Source organism: Bactrocera tryoni, chromosome 1, assembly GCF_016617805.1.
Source record: "Bactrocera tryoni isolate S06 chromosome 1, CSIRO_BtryS06_freeze2, whole genome shotgun sequence".
Classification (NCBI taxonomy): domain Eukaryota; kingdom Metazoa; phylum Arthropoda; class Insecta; order Diptera; family Tephritidae; genus Bactrocera; species Bactrocera tryoni.
In genome coordinates, this window is record NC_052499.1 from 51,528,290 (window position 1) to 51,554,028 (window position 25,739).

The window sequence follows — 25,739 nt, forward strand, 5'->3', positions numbered from 1 at the left end:
TGATAATTATGTTTTTGACTATGTTATAGAAATTTTAATATTTGTTATCGACATATTTATTTTCATTCAAATGTAAAAACATCTCTGAATAATGAAATGTAATAGATTTTGTGACTGTCACTTACAGAATAGCAATATCAGCTCAAGTCTCAAAAATTGTCTCTAACTTAAAATCTCAAATTTAGAGACTTGAGACTGCCTCAAGTTACAGAATCGCACGGTTAGTTCATATATGTTTGGATATTGAAAATAGCCACCCTCCGGTAATATGGCATCATTATTAATTATGACAATCAGCTGATTGGAAGTGATATTTTTATTTATATTTTTATAATCGGGGATTTTTCGCTAGCAATGTAGATTTGCGTATTGTTCTTTTTCTTCTTTGTTGCGCATTAGTGTTTTGCAAATTCTCATACGTAAATATAATAGAATAGAAACATAATGGCGACTTTGGAAAAACCAAAAGTGGTAAATAATAATAACTTTAGTGCTTGCAAATTTATATATGTAGTTCAAATTTTCCAGAAAACAAAGAAATCAAAAACGAAACAAAAACCGGAAGTATCCATAAACACCTTGGCTGCTTCTGAGCAGCAGTCAAAAGACATAAATAAGACTACAACTAAAAGCGACTTGTCTAATGAGGATATAGAACCTGTGGACTTTGAACAGTTTGCAACTACCAGCACACGCGACATTATAAGTCAAGAATGTGGCATAGCTTCTGAATATGTGGAGCCGGTTGAAAGTACGCCAGCATCCGGCAACATATTGGCGGAACAGCTTTCCCTAGCAGAAGAGCTTGCTCATGTAGATGAGGTCAAAGAAAACCAAATAGTTACACCATCTCCAACGGATTTGCAAATAACACCAACAGCACCTGTCGATAATGTCCCCAAATCTTTACCAACTCCAATTGCGCCCATAGAAACTGTACCGGTTTTGCAATATCCTAATCTTACAACCTTGCAGCATGTTGAAACTAAATCAAATGTGGTGTATAAACCAACAAAGGCTACTTCGCCTAAATATTCCTTCACCAACAGTCAATTGCTGCCATTTACGTTGGAGCAACGAAAGCAACTATACCATTGCCCCGATTTAGACTTAGTCCAGCAATTCGAATTAGATTTTTTAATGAACTCCTTGTTGGAAACGTATGAAAATGATCCGCTATACGCAGCGCTGCTTGAATACTATAACTTACAAAGTAAACTCTCTGTTAATATGTATGACGTGGATAAAGCAAGAAAATTAGTCACAAATGCACAGAAACAAATTTGGACGGAGGTACCAGTCACAAAGACTTTTTCGGCCGCTTGTGGCGATAGGGTGATAGTAAAAGAAACTGTTACATACAAGTAAGTACTAATGTAATAAGTATGTATGTGGAAAAAATTGATATTTACCTATATATTTTCCTGTAATCTAAAACACTAGATAATTTCTGATAAAATTGTTCTTTTTATGACTGATGTTTATCACGTTGCATATGTAGATCACATATATACCATACCTACATATGTCTCTGTTTGTATTTCTTCTGAATACCTATTTCAAATTGCCGATCAGGGTAAATTTAATAATCGTAATAGACCAATATTGCCGTAGACATGTTAAAAACAAAGCAAAAAATTATTTGCGCCTAATGTGTCAAAATAAACCCAGTAAGAATTGTTAACAGTTACAAATAACATATGAGAGATAATATTTAATGTTTATTTATTTATTCAATGTAATTTGACGATTTTCATTTTAACAGCGTTGCTCAAGTAGTTGGAAAGAACCTGGAGAACACTTCAGCCGCATTAAATAATCTCTATGAATTAGTCTGCAACACATACACCACAAATTTAATAACAGCAAAAATAACCAAAGTGAAGGTATTTATACACATTTTCTGCATTGTAATTCGAAATAACTTAGTACCGTAGCGCACTAAACAGCTTTTCCCGCTTTGCAGATAGATCAAATGATTGACGACATAATTTCACCCAACTGCCTGGTAAAGTTGGCACAGAAGGAAAGAATTACTTTAGAAAAACAACTCGATCCTTCAGTAATTCCATATGTGGCACATTTACGACGCTCTATATCTATTTTATTTAATTTCGTGCGTAAATTGAGCCCAAATAAGGTTTGTGCAGATGCCATTCCGACAGCTTACCATTTATGTTAATATGTCGTTCCTTAATAAAATTTCAGGACTTTTCTAACGATCTAAAAATGTGGGTTCGCAAATTAGTTTCATTACATCTGCTCGTTGCGACTAAAGAAGATCACTGGTTTCTACTATTCAACATATTGCGCTGTCCCAGTGGTGTGGGTGATTGGGCAACAGAGCTGCTTCAAATTCCATTTGGAGACAGCACATCAACCGAAGCTACGACCAGCGCTCGTAATAGCGAAATACCTCTAAATATCAATTCACCGGAAATGAGTAATTGTATAGCGACATTGCAGATATTGCTTTTGCCCATAAAAAAACGCAACGAATACCTGAAAGATTTTGAAAAAGTTAGTAAATACCTTTGTATATGTTTACAATCATTTAACGCAACTAAAATTAATTTTAAAGTCTCACAAGGAAATATCGGATCCTGCGCGTGATGAACGCTGGATTCTCATTGATTCCGATGGCGAAGACAGTCACAATGCAAATGGTGAATGCGTGGGTTTAAAGGAGAGCGATTTGATTGCCTTTCTCAATCAAATACCTTTTGGAAAAGTCTTCATGTTAGTCTAAGCTTTACCGTAAAATTAATCTATAAGCGAATTTAACGTGCATTTACCGCTTTCAGTTCTGCTTTAAGTATTGAACAATTTCTAAATGACTATGTAGTTTCACCAGATCTCATATTGGCCAACGATGTGCTGCGTGTGATCACATATTTTTCGAATTTGATAGAAATTTTCGGTGAAGGCATGTTGACATACAACACGGAGCGTTACAAACAGCTGGCAAAGCGGCTGGGCCGGCTTATACGCCACACACTACAATATAGTAGTGATTATTACGACCTATTCATGTAAAGCAAAACTTAAAATTTTAATAATTATATAAAACATAAATTTTAAAAACTACTCGCAGGCACAACTCTATCCCCAAGGATGCAAAAACATGTGAGCGCATTTCCGTGGAACTAAATACACTATTATTCAAGGCATGTAGCTACATATATCGATCGCGAAATTTGAGTACATGGCAATATTTTTCATCGTTGCCCTTCCATTCACTTGACAATGAAATTACATGGCAAATATTTTATTATTTAAATATCAGTTTTCCAAGGGAGATGCCAGCAGTTCAAATAGGTATTTCCTTAGGTTTTGTGTGTTAACAATTTCTTTTACTTTCACACATAACTTTAGATTATAGTGAGCTCATTAACACGCCAGAGTTCTGGAAGAAATTCAATGTTGCTAATGCAGATTCATCCGCCGAGGACTTATACTATTTGTTACAGGCCTTTTTCGAAATTGCTAATGAACGCGACAGAGCCAAAGATTGGGAGTTAATAAAAACAATTTGTCTGCACATCTTCAATGTAAATATTTACATACATATATAATAATATGTGTATTTACTATAAAAATACATTTTTAAAGATCGGCTATGTGAACGTGAACACACGCGAAATTTGCTACAAAACATCACGGGACATGCTTGTCAACTTAACACTCTCCTATGAAGATCTTATCACTTGCTTATTATTACAACTTAAAGTACGCTTTAATGAAATCGAAAATGGTATCTATCTCATAAAGTCCTTACCATTGGAGAATTGGAAACCTGGCATGGACAGTTTTGAAATTCTATCCAATTGGCTGTTACATTTTGACTATGCATCGCAAGAGAATATGCTTGCGCGCATTGTGATCAGTCACTTGAATTGGAGTTTCGATTATGATGGACGTCTCTTTTTGCCGCATAACATACACTTACGCATGGCGTGTTTGGTATCCGAAGCGCTGAACAAGCATGCACCCGAAGTTATTGGTTTATCTGGCATTTCCGAGGGTGTACGACAAGTTTCAAATCTTATTGACTTATCAATATCCTCAAAGGAGCAATTCTCAACCTGGTGTTGGACAATGATATCATTATTGCGTTTGCATTTGATGGATCAAGGTGTTGAGTCGATAAAGCGCACGTTGCGCAACCCCACCGAACCGCTAATGTTTGTGCCTGAACTGGAGCATATCCAGATGATTTATCAGGGTGTTACCGAGAATCGCCCACTTTCTGTTTATGTCGCTGTACTGGTTAGCCTTCATGGGCATACAATACCGCTGATTTGCCAGAAGGGACTCGAGCTAATGAAGTTGCTTTTAAACGACTATCGGCATGCAGCTGTTATACGTTGCTTGGAATTGATAGTTCCACTATTTTTAGAGACACCAGAAACGTTAGCCAATTGTGAAAAGTAAGTAAGGCATGACTAAATCAGTATATTTGTTACTAAACATTTGCATTGCAGTTTTCATGCAATATTAAATACCTTACTGAGTGCCGATCGCACCTATTTAAAAATGGCAAAAGACATGATCTATCCCAACTCGATTGGCCCGGTACTGCAGTTGCTCGATAATATGATTCATCACCAAATTACTAGTTACACTGAGTGAGTACTTAACACGCACACAAATATTATTATTATATATATATATTTGCAGTTACGCCCTTTCTACGCCACTGAATTTGATAAATGCCTGGTTGAATTTGCTTACCGCGCTCCCCAACTGGCAAAATACCAATGTTGTCTATCTGCTGGACATGATCCTAAGAATTGCCTATCAGTTCTCGGATGCACGTTATCAAGCAGTGGAGTTCTTTCACAACTACTTTAAGGTAAAAAAATTATTTTAGCTGTGTGCGCTGTTTTTAATGAATAAATAATAATAATAAATTCACAAAAGGGCTGTGATGAGTGGAAGGGTGCCAGCAAAATGTCCACGCTAAAAACGCTATTCGGTTCTGTGCAATTGCGCATACCAACAGTTTCGCCGCTTAATGGTTGGTTGGCGCTGGTGCTGCTGGAGATCGAATTTAAAACGCAAGAAGCTTTTTTCTGGCCAGAATTTCTACGCCAGTTAGCGGTAGCCAATGGTAGAAACTCTCTGGAGGCGGCATTGAAGGTAACTGCACAATGTACACGCCTTTTCATATTATTATATAATTTTTACATGAACTCTCTTGAATAGAAAACATTTGCGACATTCAAGTTGTCGAACACATTTCCACCACAGCTGCTTGTGATCTATAAATATGCGAATGTCATCGCAGGCATGGATATCAGCCACCCTGTATTTCCAATTTTGTGTCAGAAATTTTTCGAATTATATTTGAGTAGAGTGCCTTTGGAGTGCGATGAGTACAGGTGGGTGTTTTATGTATTTTTGTTACATTTTACAACACTCGGTTGAGACCAAGGTTTGACCAAGTAATTATATTAAAAAATCGAAATATTTGTCTTCGAATTTTGAAATGAAGCTTTGTGAAAACATCATTATTTGTTATAGATTTTATGTTCCTATGAGTCGGATCTTCGAAAAATTAACAAAAAGTTATATTTTGAACAATAATGATGTTTTTACTAAGCTCAGTTTCGAAAATCGAACATAAATTTCACAGTTTTGGAAATTTTTTGTTTGGGATATTACGCGACTAGCATTTAGAGATGGAAGCTTCACCGAAAAATCATCATTGAAATTAGATAAAAAAGTGATGATATCCATATTTATAAATTTTTAGGAACTTATTACATACTGTAAGTAATAATGAAGTTTTCACTAAGCTGAATTTCAAGCTTCGAACATACATTTTACGGTTTCGGAGGCTAACTTCGAAAAACGAAGAAATTATTTTTTACTTAGTACTCCATCTTTCGAAAATAACCCGTTTTTACCAATATCCAGAAAAAGTAGATTTCTTCATATGGTGTTATTTGTACATTGTGCGTATTTTTCGCAAATTGCAGTTTTGGCGGTGTTTACGGAGTTTCAGATAAATTTTACGAATTCAATGTGCCTTTGATGAAGAAGATTAGCACTAACTTGAAGGCAGCTGACGTTTTCTATGCAAATGAAGCTACTAAGCGCGCAACGGAAGAGAGTTTAAGCATATTCTACAATGATTGTTCGAAGTAAGTGGAATTTCGAACACACATTTTCTTCTCAACTCCACATTTTTACTTTTATTACCCAGAATTATGAAGACTTATGTGCTATGGTTGCAAGAAACCGTTATAAATCAACATTCCAAAGACGACTGTAATTTTCCACCGCAATATAATAACGAAAAGTTGCGCGAAATCTTACATGGCAACACTGTATGTACTTTTTTTTAAATCAAAATTTAATGTAACAAATAAATAATAGTAATTCAATGTCTATTCTTCCAGTCACATTGGACGGAATTTCTCTATTTGCCCGATATACGTAAACTGCAAAAGCACCAAGCACAACAGTGGGCACAAAAATGTCTGCGTTCCAAAGCAATGAAACAGCTGCGCACGCCTCTGCCACCCAAAACGCACATTGAACCAGCCGCACGCATCAAACAACAGTTAGCATCCTACGATAAGATTTTGGAAGCGCCAAAATATACGAAACCAGTCATTAATACAACAAATGAAATTACAAATCAAACTTTAACGGAACTCCAAGCTAAGCTAAAAACTCTAAACAGCATGGCAACGTAAGACATTGTTAAAAATTACAATCTAGAAGACTTATATTAAATTCATTTAAAAATTTATTGCAGTAAATTCCACTACGACACCAGTGAATTGAATTCCCTAAATCGCAATTATTTGGAGATGGTTACCAAGCTATACAAAATGGTGCCTTACGAGGAAATAAAGATTCGAAGCTGCAATTCATTGCTCTTCAATCGGCAATGCAGCAATCCAGCGCGCATCACCGCCAAACTTGAACAGATACGCATAGACAGTGTGGTAGAGGGAAAGATAAATAAATATAAGGAACGGCACGACAAGATCATAAATGGCATGCTTAAGCTGAATGTGGAAGAGTTTGCGCGTTGTGTGGAGCAACTGAGCGGCATTATGCGGTAATATTTATAATATCAATTATATGTTATAACGTACAATATTAAAGTATATATGAATTCCAGCTTACTGATTGCTAACAATTCGGTACAGCGTGCCACTGTTGTCACCAATACAGGCATATATTTCTTCTATACCGTTGTAGAAAATCTGACTGATGTTACAATGAAATTTCAGCCGACTAATGATTTATACAGTCAGCTTTTATATGAGCTTAATGTAAGCGCTATAATTTTCTATTTGGCACGCCTTAATTAATCGTTATTCGCTTCCTACAGATATTTCTGCATGAGCATCAAGAGAATCAAGGCTTTAAAATTTTGCAACTAGCACTAAAGCGTGTTGATCTAATAAAGCAGCTGTCAGCTGCATTTGTGCCATATCGCACGCCGCCGCAAAATTTTTTGAAAATGTACCAATTCCTGGTGGAATCATACTTGAAACGCTGTGATACAAAGATTCTCTTTGTGCTCTTATCAAAAGTAAATATATTTTGTTCAAAAATACAGTTTTAACTCTTTTGATATTAATTCGCATGCCACTTACAGTTTGATTTGGTAACCTGGCTTGAAAGTTTCCAACCGAAACTTAGCGATATAAACCAGTTGTTGCAACTGGTGCTGCAAGGGCTGGAATGTTGGTCGCAACCCGATTCCTCCCTCCTTCAGGATCAATTCCGTCGTCATTTGATACACGTCTTCGAGTATGATTACCCACAACATTATGGCGAAGTTTTGCAAATGGTTTTGGATCGCATATCGGAGCAAAAATTAATGCCAGTTGTGTTGTTGGATTTATTAAACTCACTGTTGGCGCGCTTCAAGAGTAAACCTATGACTTTGGACGCGAAAATCGATGAAGTCGTTGAGATTTCAATTGATTTTGCGAGTCGTCAAAATCTTTTCAATCTGAAAGGCGCAACAGACACGGTACTGTTATTTGCGCGCCACTTCCAGAAGGAGCGTTTGCATCACGGCTTGCATGGTTTATATCCCAAGCATAAAGACTACTGCAATCCATTGGCAATGTGGTTTTCATGCATGGGCCATGTTGTTGTGGTTACAGCCATTAGCACTTTTCAAGATATGCTGGCGGATCAAAGTGAGTGTTTCGAATACATTGAAATATATATCATACATATTATTATTTTATTTTTTATTTTAGTTAGTGATGTCGTTTTCGGCTCAATTATTGAACTCTATTCACCGTGGTTGGTGCCATACACCGAAGAGACGCTACAGCATTCGACAGCGAATTGGATACGCCAGCTGACAGTCAAAGATAAAATACTGTTGCCTTGGAGTGAGCAGCATGCGAACAAAAGCAAAATTATGATCAAATCGTTGGTAGATATTTTAAGCTTTGTGTTGGACAATCTACCAGGTAAGTTTTATACATTGTGCTAGTATTTGTGAAAACACAATTATTATTTTGTGTGATTTGCAGCTTCTCATGTGACACTCTCGCATATGTTCAGCTGGTATGTGCATCATTTCGGCATTCCAAAACTGGATTTTTATATTTACACAAATATACACGAGGGCATGGGCGCATTGCCCTGGGAACGATTTAAACCACAGCCAGCACAAATTGATTTGTTCCATGAAAACCTACAAAAAGTAAGCATAAAGAACTTTCGTTCACCAATTCCGGTAGCTTGAGACGAACAATAATATTTATCATAAAATTTATACCAATAAGTAAGGCAAACGGATCGGACCCAAATTTTTTATCCAGCACCATAGAAAGAAAGTAGTGCTTCTTGTAACTTGGTGTACATAACAGAAATGAACTATGTATATTTATTCATCCGACCAAGAACTAACAAAAACTTTCTATATATATACTTCTTTTTAACCGTTATAACAACCAAAACAAAAAATAAAGTTAACTTCGGCTGCACCATAAAATCTTCATCTTGATATTGATCGGACACTCCCACTCCGATTTGATGATATCTTCATTTTTGCGGGTCCCTTCTGAACAATAACTTCGGAGATTGTTAAGTTGCCTTGGAAAATAATCTATGTCAAATTTTGAGATGATTACTTGTCAAATAAAAAAAAATTTCCATACGTGATGATAGATTTTAATCGGTCAGTTTGTATAGCAGCTATATACTATATAAGTCCGATCTGACCTACATGTTCGGAGATTGCATCGTTGATCGAAGATATGTCGTTAAATGAAAAAGTTTTCCATACGAAGAGCTGATTTAGATCGGTCAGTAATTGTATGCTTACTAGTCCGATGTCGCCGATTCCGACAAAAAAACAACTTCGTGGGGAGAAAACGATGTTTGAAAAGTTTGAGATTGATATCTCAAAACGAACGTACCGGTGTATACGGACGGAATCACCAAATCGCTGATTATATTTAAACATTATAAAAACAAAAACAATATATTGGAATATTATAATACACATTTTACAATTATTTCGCTTATTTAGTTCATACCCTCCGCTCATGCCATGATGGGACACATATTTATACGCATCAATTGGATTGCGTGGTTCGAGGAAACATATCCAACGATACCAAGCAATATGCGAGCTGAAGTTATTTCACGACTGTTTACGGTGTTCGTGAAAATTTCCTTCGAACCAAACATACACATAAACATAAACACAAGTAAAATATTGGAGGATGCCATCAAGTTTCCTTGGTACATGGTGAGCTATGCAGCGTTAGAGAGCCTTTTCAAATGGTTTGTTACCACAATAGATTACCCCATCATACTGCAAATGCCAACGGAAACGAACTACGCCGACAGAGCCGTGTTGGAGTAAGTTTTTTCCTTTTTTTTTAATTCAAAAAGAAAAAATTTAACTTATTTTTTTTTTAATTTGCGATATATTTTTGTTCGTACTGTAGTTTACTGCGTCTTAGCTGCGCCTTAATGCCTGAGCAGGCCACATCCTGGGAAGCCATAATGCAGCCCATACATTATGCTACGGCCAAGCGCATACTCTACACACGCAATTACATTGTTTTGTTGTGTCTAACGGTAACGAAAAATCCGAAGCTCATGAGCACGAAAGAAGGCATGAATGCAATGAACGCAGCCTTCACCGAGCTGCTTAACACGCTTGACAGAGCTGTGCGTGCAACTGTTGGCAGCAAAACCATCGATGAACAAAAACGCGAAGCCTTAAATCTTATGGTGGAAATAATGGTGCCTATGCAAACACAACGATTGGAGACATCAAAGTAAGAAGCTATTTAAGCAAATCGGTTAACCGACTTAAACTCACCATTTGCTATAATTTCAGCCAATTGGTGGACACATTAATCCAATGGCAGGCGCAATGCGAATCCGGCAATTTTCTACTTTGCAGCACTTTGAATGCTATTGGACATATGAAAACCTTTGTGACTGGCACTTATCCACTTTTGGAATCCACTATTGCGCACTACTTCCGCACATCAACGGAGTCACAAGATTGGCACACACCCACCTGGAAAGCGTTGCGCCAAATATTGGAAGCATCTTTCAGTAAAATGGACTTGATGCCTATCTTGCGTGGTCCATTCTTTTTAACGCTCCACATGTTCTTTATTCATAAAATGGAACAGATTACAAATGTCGGTGATAAAATTACCTTCCTGCAGGATGTGTGCCAGTTGGTGGAGGGCTGTAAAACGAAGTAAGTGTGAAACCTCTACTTACAAATACTTTTTCAAACTCTATAGTTATGTTATTCACTTTGTAGCCCATACACAGAGCCACGTTTAGCGCTGGTTTGGTGTGCGATCATTTCACGTGGCTGCCAGATACTTTGTGAGACGCAAAATGTAAAGAAAGTATTATTTATGTTCGCCTCCTACATGTGCCTGACATCTACACAATCCGAGGGGTGGGGTGACACGCTGCTGGGCGCTATTGGCTTGAAGACTGACGTTGTGACGAATAAGTATGCATAATTTTCTAATAACTTTGTGAAACTTTTAAAAAAACATTATTTTTTAAAGACGTAAAGCACTCGCACGTTGCTTAGCCTGCGTTCTGTATTCCTTATTTCCGGCTATGAGGTACAGTATCGAACTATATGCTGAAAAATTCCCAACTCTTATAACTAACTAACCATTATTCTTTTAGTTCCACTGGCCCATATCCATGCTCCGAATTTGAGCTCTCGTTACATGAATTAACGGTGCTATTGGCTAACAAGAAATTCGCAGATATAAAACAGCAAATTATAGCGGCCATTGGCATTATCAAAGAAGAGAGTACACCGGCCTTACGGGATGTACCGCAATTAGTTTTCCGCCTCATCGGTATATTTTATAACAGTGTTTTTATTCCAACTGTTCCTGAACTATGGGCTTTTGAGTCTAGGCTCACCTAAATCCTTCAAGAAAGATTTAGTTATTCATATTTCGTGATTTACGTCATCATACATATTTACATATATGCATACATACGTATTTTTATACATCATATTCTTATTTTAATTGCTAGAATATAGTTTTAAAGAAAGTACTGCTTAAAGTCGTAATAAAAAAAATATTTTTACAAAAAATAAGAGTATTGTATATATGACCTGGTCTACGAAAAGGGAAAAGAGAGCTAACGTGCGAAAACCAGTTTTCTGGGGAAACAGCTGTTAAAAATCTCATCTTCCATCCGAATCAAGTAAAAAGTGAAAATTGATTTTTTGACACCTAAGCCCCCTTTCCGTAGACCAGGTCACATATAGATTTATTTTTATTAAAAGAAATAATATTGAAGAAAGTAAAGCCGCAAAACTTCAGACTAATCAAAAACAAGAAAAGATAGTAAATTCGGCTGCATTGAAGCTAGAATTCTCTTCACAGGTGCATTTCTTATAGCATATATATGTATGTATGACTGAATCTGAAAACGTAACCAGCCCACGGTTTTCATTTAACTAGTTTTTCTAGTACCGTTCCTCCATATACATAAAACATCTTCAAATCTAATTTAGAAGCAAACAACGCAACAAACACAAGGAAGGTCCGAGGTCGAGAAGCTACAACCACAACAGCCAGCGGAAAGATTTTCTGCACTCCTGCTCTCTGAGAGCACTCATCAGCAACTCGGTAAATAGGAACTCTGGGAGGGTATTTCAAGTTCCTTACGTACAGCTGCAACTGAAACCATGGGTTTTTGGAAAAGGCAAAAGAACAGCTGGTGCGATGGGGAGTGCTGTATCGCAGTGGAGAGAAAACAGACTGTCTACCTCGCAACATTACAATCGATCACAACACGTGCGAGATGGGATAGATATCGAGAATTGAAGGGGGAAGCCAGACACATTTGCAAACAAAAACAGAAAGAGGACGAAATGGGTGAGTACGAAGTGCTTGACCAGCTGACCGACAGGGTTATCGCTCAAAAACTCTACGAAAAGATGCGTGGACTAACAGAAGGTTTCAAAACCGGAGCATACTCTTATAGAAAACCCAGTTGAGATCTAGTGACTGATGCCCAGAACATACTGAAATTATGGAGAGAACACTTTTCCAGCTTGCTGAATGGCAGTAAAGCATAACACCAGGAGATGGTGAAGCCGATTCCCCAATCGATGACAATAGAGCGGACATTCCATTGCCCGATCATGAAGAGGTTCGAATAGCAATTAGCCGTCTGAAGAACAACAAAGCGGAGGGGACCGATGGATTGCCGGCCGAGCGATTCAAAAACGGTGGCAAAAAACTGATAGGGAGCATGCATCAGCTTGTTAGTGGAATATAGTTTGAAGAAAGCTTGCCCGACGATTGGAATTTAAACGTGTTCTACCCAATCTACAGGCAGGGTGACCACACAATCTGCGCCAATTACTGTAGGATAAGCCTCCTTAACATCGCACATAAGGTTCTATGGAGCGTATTGTGTGATAAATTAAAGCCCACTGTCACCAAACTGATTGAACCTTATTAGTGTGGCTATAAATCAATCAATAACAGACCAGATATTCAAATAAATAATATTATCCTGACATTCCTACATCAGATTGTCAAATGATCGAAATACAATAACATCTCCTTCCTTTACAACACAATTTTAAATTCCATATGATTATTACACTTTCCAGTATATAAATCAAGAGCCAAACATTGTATTCGTATAAAACAGAATACTGCCCTTGAGGTTTGCCGCCTTATGACCAAAAGTTTTCCAAATCGTATCAAAATTATATAAGCCTCTAGATACTGATTAAGTGGACCACAGTTCCTATTGCAAACTTTTTATCGAAAATATCGTTCTGTCAGAGAAACTATTGAAATAGTTTGATCCTTGAAAGTTGCGAGAGTATAAAATTCGTTAACCTTAAACTTGCACCAATTTATTGCTTATTACTTTTTACCATTAACCATTCTATAAATAAAAAACTTTTGCATTGCGCACACGTAAATTGGCTGGTTGGAGTAAGTACGCCTCTGCTGTGGCCAAATGATCGTGTGATGGAAAATAACGTTCCTCAGTAATCGGATGTGCGACTCGCTATTTCAACTTGTCACGTTCATCAGCTGAGCTTTAAATTATTTTAAACACGTACAAGAAATTAACTGTCAGATCTCATGTTATTATCCATTGAACATACACATATATAATAGAAAGAAAAATACATATGTATGTATGTATGTGGGATGTTGGCTTAAAGAAGATTGAAATAAAGAATTAGTACTAAGAATCCGCTGAATTATTTAACGATGATCATTTCGGACGACAGAAGACATTATTCAAATAATTTGAAGAAGTGCCGCTGAGTTGATAGTATTTTGTAGGTTAAAAATAGGGGTTCCGTTCCGGTTCGATAGACCCGACTGTTGTAAGTACAGATCCATATTCTTCCTCTTTATTGGCGTTGACAACGTTTACGCGGTTATAGCCGAGTTTACAACAACGCGCCAGTCGTTCTTCCTTTTCGCTCTTTGGCACCAAATTGGAGATTCCAAGTGCAGCCAGGTTTTCCTCTTACTCTGCTTCCCTCGGCGAGTACTGCGTCGCATACTTTCAGAGCTTGAATATTTTCTTGCTATATTCGCCGTTGTCAACCCGCAAAGGATCTTTCCGCAGAATCTTTCTCTCGAAACTCATAACGGCGATAGCAGGGCGGGAATAATAAGGGACTTATAGAGTTGAGCTTTGATCGTCGAGAGAGGACTTACTTCTCAATTGCATAATCAGGCCGAAATAGCACATGTTAGAAAGAGTAATTCTGCGTTGCATTTCGAGGCTGACGTTGTTGTTAATGTTAATGCTGGGAGACAAAATAATCAACGACTTCGAAGTTATGACTGTCAAGTCAAGAGCCAAGTCGAGAGTGCGACGACTGTTTGTTTGATGACAGGAGATAATTCGTCTTGCCATCATTGACTAGCAGACCCATTTGAAGGGAAAGGGAGTCGCCTTTCCTGAAACCTCATTTGATATCGAACAACTCGGAGTGTTTCTTCCCGATCCTGACCTAGCTTTTAGTCTTGCTAAAACGTTAGTATTGCGGGGATACCAAATTCAGACATAAAGTCAGCTCCTTCTCGCGATTTCAAGAGCAGCCTTGAAACCGACGAAGAGGTGCTATGTGCCACTCCTCTTTTAACGGGTACTTTCTGGGTTTTCTATAAGAGTATGTTTCAGTCTTGAAATCTTCTGTTGTATTTCAAGCAATACCCCTGTCTTTCAGCTGGTCAAGCTCATTGCACTCACTTTGTACTTGTACATCTCGGCCTCTTCCTTTTTTGTCTGCAAATGCATATCGTTTCTCTCTTCAACTCTCGGTATCTATCCCATCAAGCACGTGTTGTGGTTGATTGTAACGTTGCGGCTAGGTAAGCAGTCTATTCACTTTAGATAAAGATTACATCGAAGCACAAACACATATTTTCATTCAAACAAACGTGCTTTCATTGGTTGACCAAGGAATTTTCAGCTCAAGTACAGAACATGCGCTTATAACAACGTCAAATACATTTCACCTGAATATTTGCGGAACTAAATATTTAGACGTTGACCATTTATGTTAAAAACCGTTAAATTTTCGTAGCATTCCGCATATTTTGCAAGTCACTACTAACAGCGCTGCATAAATGACGAAATATGTAAGTCTAAACATACAAAATTGTATTTTTGTTCAGTTGTGTTCTACGCCGACAATTCGTAATCATTTAGTTGATTTAAATTGTTTATCTTTTTTGCTTTTTGGATTAGCACGGCCAAGTGGGCCGCAACATTTCGTAATATGCATCACACGTTTCGTTCGGTATAGTTGCGCATGCGCGAAATGAGTAAATGGGCAAATGCTAGACGGGCCCCCAATTGGCGGACATTTACTATTATATATACAAACATACAGACGATCATGTATTGTTGTATCTTAGAAGTTATTTTTTATGTTTTATTATATTTTTCTTTGTAATTTTTGTTTCATTTTTTTTTTTTGTGAAAATATTTATTAATTTCCTTAAAACCTGTGGTTGGAACTGCGGATTTGGGACGACTCTTTTATGTAATAATCGCTCAAATCTGCCGATATACATATTTATGTATGTATATGGAAACACGATCTTATTAGTGTCACCGTGGCATTGAAGCGTTAGTTAAAAAAGTTCTAGCACGCAGAACAACTCATTTGCAATCGCCGAACAAATCTAAATTCTTCAGGACCGAGTGAATGACTATGTACTTTTTTAATGATTTTAAATATACTTATTTTATTTTATTTTACTTTTACGACTTTTGGCTTCGAAAATGTGGAATATTCTTTGACCGTTGTTAAACTGCTTCAAATTTTCGCTACAAATTTTATTGCCGCTATTAATTAAATATTCTTTTATATGTTTATTTTGTGTATAGAACAGGCCACGCCAACAGTTTGCGAATAATAAGGCACGTCTCCGTTTTCTGCAGGAAATTTGCTGAATTTAACCAGCATCGCAATTCTTTAATTACTTACGTGTAAATAAAAATTTCTGTACTTAAATATAACGACGACTGAACTGTGTGAGTTAACATCTATCACATATTTTTTTCTTTTGCTATGACTAATACATTTTAACCGCAGATGATCTTTGTAAAAATTTCCCATTCCAAGTAGTTAAAAGACAAGCATATGGATAACATTACATCACGGTTTCAGAGGTAAAAGCGAATCACTCCAAGAAAGCGTATTGTACATGTATTCCAGCCGGGCTAAAAAGTTCGTTTCACGAGAACACTAGAATTGTAAGCATTCTCACGTTAATGAATATATGTATATCTATATAATCGCCTTCAAAATATCCTGTCGAGTAAGCTGCGGCTGGAATGGCTTTCGGTGCTTTCAGCGAATTTTGTTTCCTTCGATTTCTGCTGATTTTTTGAGCGTCTTTCCTTATATTGTTGAACAGTTTCGACGTCATATTCATGAACCCACATCTGGTCACCAGCAATGATGAGTTTAATGAATGTAATGTCCTCAGCCGTGTTGCCAAACATCTCTCTTGAGACCTCTACTCGACGTCGTCTTTGCAAATATTCATGTGTTTTTGTGCAACTTCTTCAATCTACTCTTGGAGAAAATAATTCGAGCTGCAGAGCTGAATCGAGAAGGCACAATCTTTTATAAGAGTGTACAGCTGCTGGCGTATGCGATATCATCGGTCTCAATACCCGCTACGTTAGTTCTGCTTTCTCCAGACTGTACAAGGAAGCAAAGCAAATGGGTCCGGCAGTGAACGAGGGCAAGACAAAATATCTCCTGTCATCGAACAAACAGTTGTCGCACTCGCGACTTGACTTCCATATTAATTTCGCGTATCTTGGAACCAGTATTAACACCAACAACAATGTCAGCCTCGAAATCCAACGCAGAATAACTCTTGCCAACAGGTGCTGCTTCGGACTGAGTAGGCAATTGAACAATGACCAAACTCTACAAGTCACTATCATCCACGTCCTGCTATATGGCGCAGAGGCATCGCCGACGGCAACATCTAATGAGTCGGCGTTACGAGCTTTCGAGAGAAACAGCAACAGTTTCGAGGCAACAGCGAATACCGCAGTCGATGGAAGGATGAGCTGTATGAGTTATACGACGACATTGGCGTAGTTCAGCGAATTAAGAGACAACGGATACGCTGGCTAGGTCATGTCGTTCGAATGGATAGAAACACTCCAACTTTGAGAGTATTCGACGCAGTACTCGCCGGTGTAAGCAGAGGAAAAGGAAGACCTCCACTCAGTTGGAAAGACCAAGTGGAGAAGGATTTGGCTACACTTTACATATCCAATTGGCGCGAAACAGCGAAAAGGAAGAACTACTGGCGCGCTTGTTGTTAATAACCACGTCTACGATAGTAAATAAGAAGAAGAACCAAAATATTAACGAAAATGTGTTGGATCGATCCATTTTGAGTTCCTTAATAACTCTCTGTTTCTAACACGATGTTCAAGCACTGTTTATTTACATCTTTCGATGTTATTGTCATTAATAAAGACTTCTCAAAACACTTCTTCAACATTTTCAACGATTCTGTAGCCGTGATTATATAGCAAACTCAATTTCAAGCAAAACTAATCAAATGGTAGGTTTTTCAGTTAGACCTGAAAACCCATGAAGACCCATTCACAAAAGTCAAACAACTTGTTTCTGAGATACCTTTTGAAATTTTTAAAATTTGATAAAAAGCCATTTCTGGTGAAACACTTCTTTCGCTCTAAACAAAAAAACTCTTGTGGCAAAATTGGAAATCTACTCCAGGCAAAACTGTCATTCACAAGTGGTTTGATCATCAAAAAAATATATAAAATAAGAATATGTAAAGAAATTGTTTATAATAGTCGTTAACCGAAATTAATAATCAATAATTTTTTAATATATTTTTTTTAATCAAACTTATTGAAAAAAGCAGAGAATTTAACAAAAATGAACGGAAAAATAATTTATTGGCTATTTGGGAAAGGGAGGGAGTACTTTTGATGAGTAAAAAATATTTATCTCGCTTATTTTGGCTAAATATTCGAAAAGGACCCCAAATTTAAAATCAAAATTTCAACTTTTTGTTGGTATACAAAATGTATATATTGTGATGATAACTTTTCCTAAAACAACTCAAAAAACCCCAATAAACAATACGTTAGATGTTATGTGAAAAAAAGTAAATATAAAAATGTAAAAACTTAAGGGGTTACATAGATTTACGGGTTTCAAAAAATCGATTATTGTTTATTGTCTTATTAAATTCTACAACACCTCTGGAATATTGTTATTTTTCAAGTTAATCCGAGTAATAGTTTCGGAGATACAGCCTTAAGAACTTGTACGTTCGCGGCTAACTTTTATTCACACTCAAACTCAAGTCTTTAAATGTGTTTTTCTCGAAACTGTGTTTTCGAAGTCGGTTTTCAGAATTTCTCGAGAACTACTCAAGCGATCTTCATAAAATTTTACACATGTCTTTGAGATACAACTCAACGAAGGAGTTTTTTTTTTCAATTAAAACTTTTTGAAAAAAGAAAAAATGTCGTGAAATTTTTATTGAAATTCAGTTTTTTGCACTGCTTCCTCTCTTTCACTTTCCAAACTCAGATCACCCGTGAATTATTTTCCTTTCATTTTTATTATATTTCTTCCTACTTTATTTCTTCACTGTTTACATAATTGTTTCCGGTTATATGATTTTCAAAACAATTACTTCAGAAGTATATGTGGGTCATCGCAAATAAACATAAACAAATTATTTCAAGGTTGGGAGAAACCACAAATAGCCACATTCAGTAAATCACATCAGAATTATACAAGTGTGTATGTGTGACCTGGTCTACGAAAAGGGGGCTTAGGTGTCAAAAAAAAGGAGAACAATTAATGAGATAACGAGAAACTGACGATTATTTTTAACAGCTTTTCCCAGAAAACTAGTTTTCGCACGTTAGCCCCCCTTTTGGTAGACCAGGTCACATATAAATATTTTTATTATCAAACACTACGCATTTTATTTACTTAATATGTAAACATTTTTCATATCACAAGACACAATCTATTATTTTTCTATCTATTATATCACGCTCATCCGATCGGATTGAACGGCTGTCCTGGGTATGGCCTCGCGCCCACAAATGCATACGGCTGCGGATTGACCACACGTGCTATGTCGCTAAAGGTGCGTCCGGTGCGACGATTGTTGCGACGCCTATCGCGTCCATATTGATCGTAGCCATATTGCCCCTGCCCACTGTAAGCGCCGCCGTAATAGCCATAATCGGCGCCATAATAGCCGCTAACCTCTTGCTGATAACCCCTAATGGCCTTGGCGAGTGGCCACGAGTAACCGGAACAAATTTCCGCAACATTCGCCAAAAGTATAAACAATATTGTAAACAACAGCAGCTTCATGTTTATTTCGTTTTTTTATTTATTTATTGATTAGTGCTTAAGTGTAGCAACCGGCTGGATGTAGTACTTTTCAAGATCACAGCTGCTTCTCGACTATCAGCTAGCGTAGAACGTCACAGCTTATTTATATGGGTATTAAGGAGTTGACGCTGTGCAGCACTAATCACTGATGCGGTTTAAATCTGATTGTTCGAACTGTTAATGTAATTATTTATTATTATTTTTTCTTATTGCGCTTCACTTTCAACGTGTTTTGTGGAGATGCAAAAATTTTGTATAAATTTTTATGAAAAAATCACTACATGCACATTTCTTGCCGTATTTGGTTAGTGCTGCTTGTTCTCGTCTCGGGATCCACACAAACTATATTGGCGCACACCTAGGCATGTGAGCTATAGACATTTCCATATGCTAACGAACCGACACACATACCTACATAGGTGCTTAAATGTACATATGTGTGTGTGTTTGTACTTCACTTAATGGACAGCTAACAATCCTCTTTTGTATTATTTAAATGTTTGCTTATGGCACTTGGCCAACTGCTGTCTGACCACAGCCCAGTCAATATGCTTGCGAAGCCATCAACAAAGTGCGGAAGGTAAAAAAATCACCGACGTGGTGCGCGCAGTCACCACTACGAGTATTGTAGACGCGCCTCATTAACTGTATGTCTCTTAATCTCACAATTGAAATAATTCTGTACTTCACAGACATAATTACAAATGTAGCCGTAGAATTTATCTTCGGGATGCCGGCTATCGACACAATCCATAATACGTATTCTGATCACATGAGCCATCACAGCAATTGTACGACGGTGGTACGAGTGCACGTTTATCACTCTTCAAGCGAAAGAATCACAATAAAAGCACCATATGTGCACGTATGGCTTTGAACTTCTTGCCGAACACATACAAACATACATACATGCAATTGTAGGTGCGAAAAAAGTCGTTGCGCTTGCGCACTAACTCAATCGAGCGGAAGCGTGAGAGCGCTACCAACAGCTGGCAGCCCTTTCGAGCGGGCTTGCGTGTTTATCTATACATATATATATTTATACATACATATATATACTGTACTTAACTAAATTTTTCTCAAATCACCGCTTTAACAGCGCTTTACGGCTAAGGTAGCGCGAAGCAGGCAGCGTCTGATGACTCTGACTTTTGTGTATGTGTATGTGTGAATGATTTGTGAATTTTTAGCATGTCTTTGCGGGTTTGCGAAGAGTTTATTGACATGAGCATACTTATTGTTCAGCCAGCTCACGCCATGGTAGGTAAATTTAGGTATATAAATATACGTATGCCGATTGTGCTGATTCCAGAAGGCAAACTTATTCATAAACAATGCACCTGCCACTAAAAATCTGAGAGAAATGTATGTATGTAGTTATTGTGTAGAATATAAGTGCATGTGTATATATGTATATATGTATATAAAATAAATATATACATATATTATACATTCATACATATATGCAATAAAAAAAGCGCACACGCGCGTACACGCAATGAATTTAAGAATAAAATCTCAATTACATACCTACATATATGGTCAACAAGAAATTATCTCATTCAATAATGATAAGTTTAGAATTGCACATGCATATGACATGCAAATACAGTGAAACATACTTAAAATGAGTAATTTTAGCCTATATTGGTACTCTGACATAAGTTTTCTTCCAATTTTTAAATTCTACTGTCATTTAAAGTGCTCTTTTTATATAGAAAGTACACTCAGAATGTTAGTGAAATTTAAGTGATTTAAGGGGCTATACCAGAGTGACGCATGAAAAATTAGGCGATTTTCGTGATTTTTTTAAAAAGAAAGTACTAGATTGAATGTTTCGGCGTTCTATGGACGTAATAAAATATATTTTTACCTATATTAAAAATTTTTTTTTTACAAAAATATTGAAAAATAACGGAGTTATGTGCTGTCTGCGGAATTGTCGAAAAAAAGTGCCTCAACTGCTGGCATGATTCCGGTCGAATGAGTAGCTGAAACAAAAAAAAATTCAAAATGTTTATTAAACTTAAATATATTTTCTATACAATCAACTACGATCTTTGAAAAATATTTTGAAAAAAAAATCGTTTTTTTACGAAAACAAGTAAGGAAGAGCTAAGTTCGGGTGTCACCGAACATTTTATACTCTCGCATGATAAAGTGATAATCGAGATTTCATTATACGTCATTTACATATTTTTCAAATACCGTATTTTTGTAAAGTTTTATTCCGCTATCATCATTGGTTCCTAATGTTTATACTCGTATTATACAGAGAAGGCATCAGATGGAATTCAAAATAGCGTTATATTGGAAGAAAGCGTGGTTGTGAACCGATTTCACCCATATTTTGTACATGTCATCAGGGTGTTAAGAAAATGTTACATACCGAATTTCATTGAAGTCGGTAGAGTAGTTCCCGAGATATGGGTTTTGGTCCATAAGTGGACGACGCCACAACTATTTTCAATTTTTAAAAAAAGCCTAGGTGCACCTTCCTTCTGCAATTCCTTCCGTAAAATTTAGTGTTTCTGACGTTTTTTGTTAGTCCGTTAACGCACTTTTAGTGATTTTCAACATAACCTTTGTATGGGAGGTGGGCGTGGTTATTATCTGATTTCTTCCATTTTTGAACTGTATATGGAAATGCCTGAAGAAAACGACTCTGTAGAGTTTGGTTGACATAGCTATAGTAGTTTCCGAGATACGTACAAAAAACTTAGTAGGGGGCGGGGCCACGCCCACTTTTCCAAAAAAATTACGTCCAAATATGCCCCTCCCTAATGCGATCCCTTGTGCCAAATTTCACTTTAATATCTTTACTTATGGCTTAGTTATGACACTTTATAGGTTTTCGGTTTCCGCCATTTTGTGGGCGTGGCAGTTCGCCGATTTTACCCACCTTCGAACTTAACCTTCTTATGGAGCCAAGGAATACGTGTACCAAGTTTCATCATGATATCTCAATTTTTACTCAAGTTACAGCTTGCACGGACGGACGGACGGACAGACGGACGGACGGACAGACAGACATCCGGATTTCGACTCTACTCGTCACCATGATCACTTTGGTATATATAACCCTATATCGAACTCTTTTAGTTTTAGGACTTACAAACAACCGTTATGTGAACAAAACTATAATACTCTCCTTAGCAACATTGTTGCGAGAGTATAAAAATAGTCGTTTTTTTAATGCCAAATTGACAATTTTCAACCAAGCAAAAAGATCGTAGTCCATTGTATAGCAAATGTATTCCACTATACCCAGTTTTAATTTGAAGTCGATCGGTCAATTTCTCGTTGAGTTATGATGTCAGCAATTTTGAAAAATGTCGTTTCGAGAAAAACGCGTTTAAGTTTCACTTATATGTGTATGTTTCCACCTCCGAGCGGCCGCTGTTTAGAACGCTGCCATTCAAAAACTATTCAAGATACGACCTTGCCGATTTCACAGGGAATATATAAACTATGGAAAAAACAAAAAAAAAAATTTTTTGAAAGTGTCACACTGGTATAGCCCCTTAAGCCAACCGCAATCTACCATTTAAAGCCAGGCTATTCTTAAATACCTATTACGAATGGCAACTAGCGCGAGTATAGCTACCGTTAGTCTACCGTATCGTGCTTCGAACTTCATACTACTGATCATAAGCAACTCAGTAGCCAATCGCCGTATTGTTTCATCCCTACCACCCCTTGAATTCTAAAATTCTGGCAACCTTGGTGTATGAAACGTTGAATATCTTTGTAGGGGTACACGTTTTATTTACCTAAATGGTTTTTTTAACAACTTTTCAAACACGTATTTTTTAAATACATATGTATTATATTAATTTCGCTGCATAATTTTTATACCCCGAACATGATATAGTGCTGTGGACAAAAATAGTAAGACTTTGTAATTTAAATTTCGCGCAAAAACCCATTCGTCAAAATATTTTGTTTTCAAAGTTGGTGTGACTGTCAGTGAATGTCACAACAAAATAATCTTTAGTGTAGCATATAGTACTAACGCTTGTCTTTCTGATATACTCGTATTACATAAAGTGCATTGGCGAATTTTATGTTAAGTGAAATTATTCAACAAAGAAGTTCCATTATATTTTGTGTGCGGAATCAAATGTTTGGTGCCGTAACGTTCAGATTGTTGGAAAAGGTCTTCGGTGATATTTATTTGTCATGACCAATTGTTTTTGATTGGTATAAGTTATTATAGGACGGCCATCAAAACATCAACTGATGATCAACTTGTCAATAAAATAAAGGAACTAATGCTTGAGAATCGACGATTAACAGTCAGAGAACTTACTGGCATCGTTGGAATATCGGGAGGATCAGTAAAAGCCATTTGGAAAGATTATTTGTGCCCAAGAAAAGTGAAAGCACGATTGGTACCAAAATCACACAATTTTGAAAAAAAAAACAGCGTCGCGTCAACGTCTGTGAAACAATGCTTTCCAACTACAAGGATCTTATGAAACGTATTATTACTGGCGATGAGTCTGAGTCTTGGATCTATGCCTACGACCCGAAAACAGCTGATTAAGCCGAAAAAACAAGGCAAAGCAAGTCAAAAATCAAGGCTATGTTGACAGATTTCTTCGATTATCGAGGTGTGGTGCACTTCGAATTCCTATTTGAGTGTTATGCGTCGTTTGCGCAAAGCTATTCGTAAAAAGAGGCCAGAATTGTGGGCCGACAACTCTTGGCTTTTGCACCACGATAAGTTTGTGAGTTCTTCGCCGAATTTTCAACTAATATCGTGCCGCAACTAACGTATTCGCTTGATTTAGCTCCGTGTGACTTTTGGCTATTCAGAAAACTCAGACGCCCGCCCCGCTTTGAGTCAATTGAAGACTATTCCGGTAATTGCCTTTAACAACTGTTTCGAGGATTGGAAAATACGTTGGCACAAGTGTATTGTGGCCAAGGTGAATTACTTTGAGGGAGCGACGAAGATTTGGAAAAATAATTTTAAGAATTTTAAAATTGTGGATAAAGTCTTAGTATTTTTTGCTCATAGTACATTAAGCTTGAGATGAAGTTTGTAATACCCAGATACAAACGTCGGAGACCCTATAAAATGTATACATAAAGGACCAGCGTGACGAGCTAAGTCGATTGATCCATTTCCGTCTGCCTGTTCTTAAGTCTGTCTGTGTATACGCGAACCAATCCCTCAATTCTTGAGTTCATTTGCTGAAGCAACCGATATCACGGCACTATAACATATAACTGCCATACAAACTGTACGATTAAGTTCAGGTTTTTAATGAAAAATTTTTTTATTTGAAACTTGCTACAAACTGGCCGATCAAACTCAAGTCCTTGTATGGAAAACTCCTTTAATCTCACAAAATTTCACTATTATAGCATTTGATCTGGTATCTTCACGAATTTAACATAGTTAATTTTCTAAGGCAACGTTGCAATATCTGAATAAATTGTTCAGATCTCGAACCACTACTAAATATACATAGCTGCGTCCAGAGAAGGGTATTGCTGCAGGGCAGCCGAAGTTAATGTTTGTTTTTGTGATATATTTTGTTAAAATTTAATAGCAGCTGTCTTCAGCGATTCCAACAAAATATATTCTGCAGCCCTGCGTAAACATCTCTTCTGACGCATGCGCAGTTGTAGATAAATATAATATATTTGACCGGCATCTGATCAGCAGTCGCCTAACGTAGTGAAGGTTTTATCTCCTTATTATTAATCACAACATTCAATCATGTCAAAATGAATGTGCAAAAATACAAAAATGTCTTTACATGAAGATTAAGCAGGGTTTTTCCTATTGTTGAGTAGTTTTGGGGAAGGCGTCATTTAGTTAGTTTTAAACTTCTAAGAGAAAACGGGACGCCATTATCTACATATATAACAGTTTATGTCATCATTAAGAAATCTTGACTTTTGAGTGAAGTTATTGCGTGCATGAACAGATGGACCAGCACAAATCACGAAATCAATTCTGTTCATAATAGTACATATATAATCATTTACACACATATATACAAGGTGCTTTCCAAAGTAAACAGGACTTAAAAAAAAAACAGAACAAATGGTTTTTTCGACAAAATCAATTTATTTTATTTAAAATAGTCTCCTTCTGCTTGAATACAGCTTTTTGCATGGTCCAAAAGCATGTCGAACGAGTATTTTAGCTCGTTGGCCGGTATGGCCGCCAGTATGCCGGTGCAAGCCTTTTGAATGGCCTCTACGTCTGCATAACGCTTTCCTTTCATGGGCAAATGCATTTTTCCGAAAAGCAAGAAGTCTCACGATGCCATATCAGATAAAT

General features: G+C 37.0%; 2 protein-coding genes across 3 annotated transcripts; one reads left to right on the forward strand and one right to left on the reverse strand.

Moving 5' to 3' along the window:
* The first annotated feature begins 375 nt into the window (after positions 1-375).
* Positions 376-11,602, forward strand: LOC120769003 (ectopic P granules protein 5 homolog). 2 transcript variants are annotated; one of them, XM_040095854.1, is made up of 29 exons: positions 376-471; positions 529-1,364; positions 1,766-1,886; positions 1,967-2,140; positions 2,209-2,520; positions 2,591-2,739; positions 2,805-3,032; positions 3,095-3,318; positions 3,376-3,551; positions 3,613-4,430; positions 4,485-4,628; positions 4,681-4,855; positions 4,924-5,142; positions 5,209-5,384; positions 5,985-6,149; positions 6,212-6,335; positions 6,408-6,703; positions 6,770-7,078; positions 7,142-7,295; positions 7,355-7,558; positions 7,625-8,177; positions 8,241-8,459; positions 8,523-8,695; positions 9,527-9,861; positions 9,951-10,286; positions 10,349-10,723; positions 10,790-10,990; positions 11,049-11,108; positions 11,176-11,602. In XM_040095854.1, the coding sequence occupies exons 1-29, from the start codon at positions 445-447 to the stop codon at positions 11,423-11,425; spliced, it is 7,533 nt and encodes a 2,510-aa protein (XP_039951788.1). In that variant the 5' UTR covers positions 376-444; the 3' UTR covers positions 11,426-11,602. The 2 variants fall into 2 exon arrangements, with proteins under 2 accessions (XP_039951788.1, XP_039951780.1); XM_040095846.1 differs by having other exon boundaries at positions 445-471; positions 2,582-2,739.
* Positions 11,603-19,014: 7,412 nt separating this feature from the next.
* LOC120782470 lies at positions 19,015-20,244 on the reverse strand. Its single transcript, XM_040114763.1, has one exon. It carries the CDS (start codon positions 19,412-19,414, stop codon positions 19,088-19,090), a length of 327 nt encoding a protein of 108 aa, XP_039970697.1. The 5' UTR covers positions 19,415-20,244; the 3' UTR covers positions 19,015-19,087.
* Positions 20,245-25,739: the final 5,495 nt, after the last annotated feature.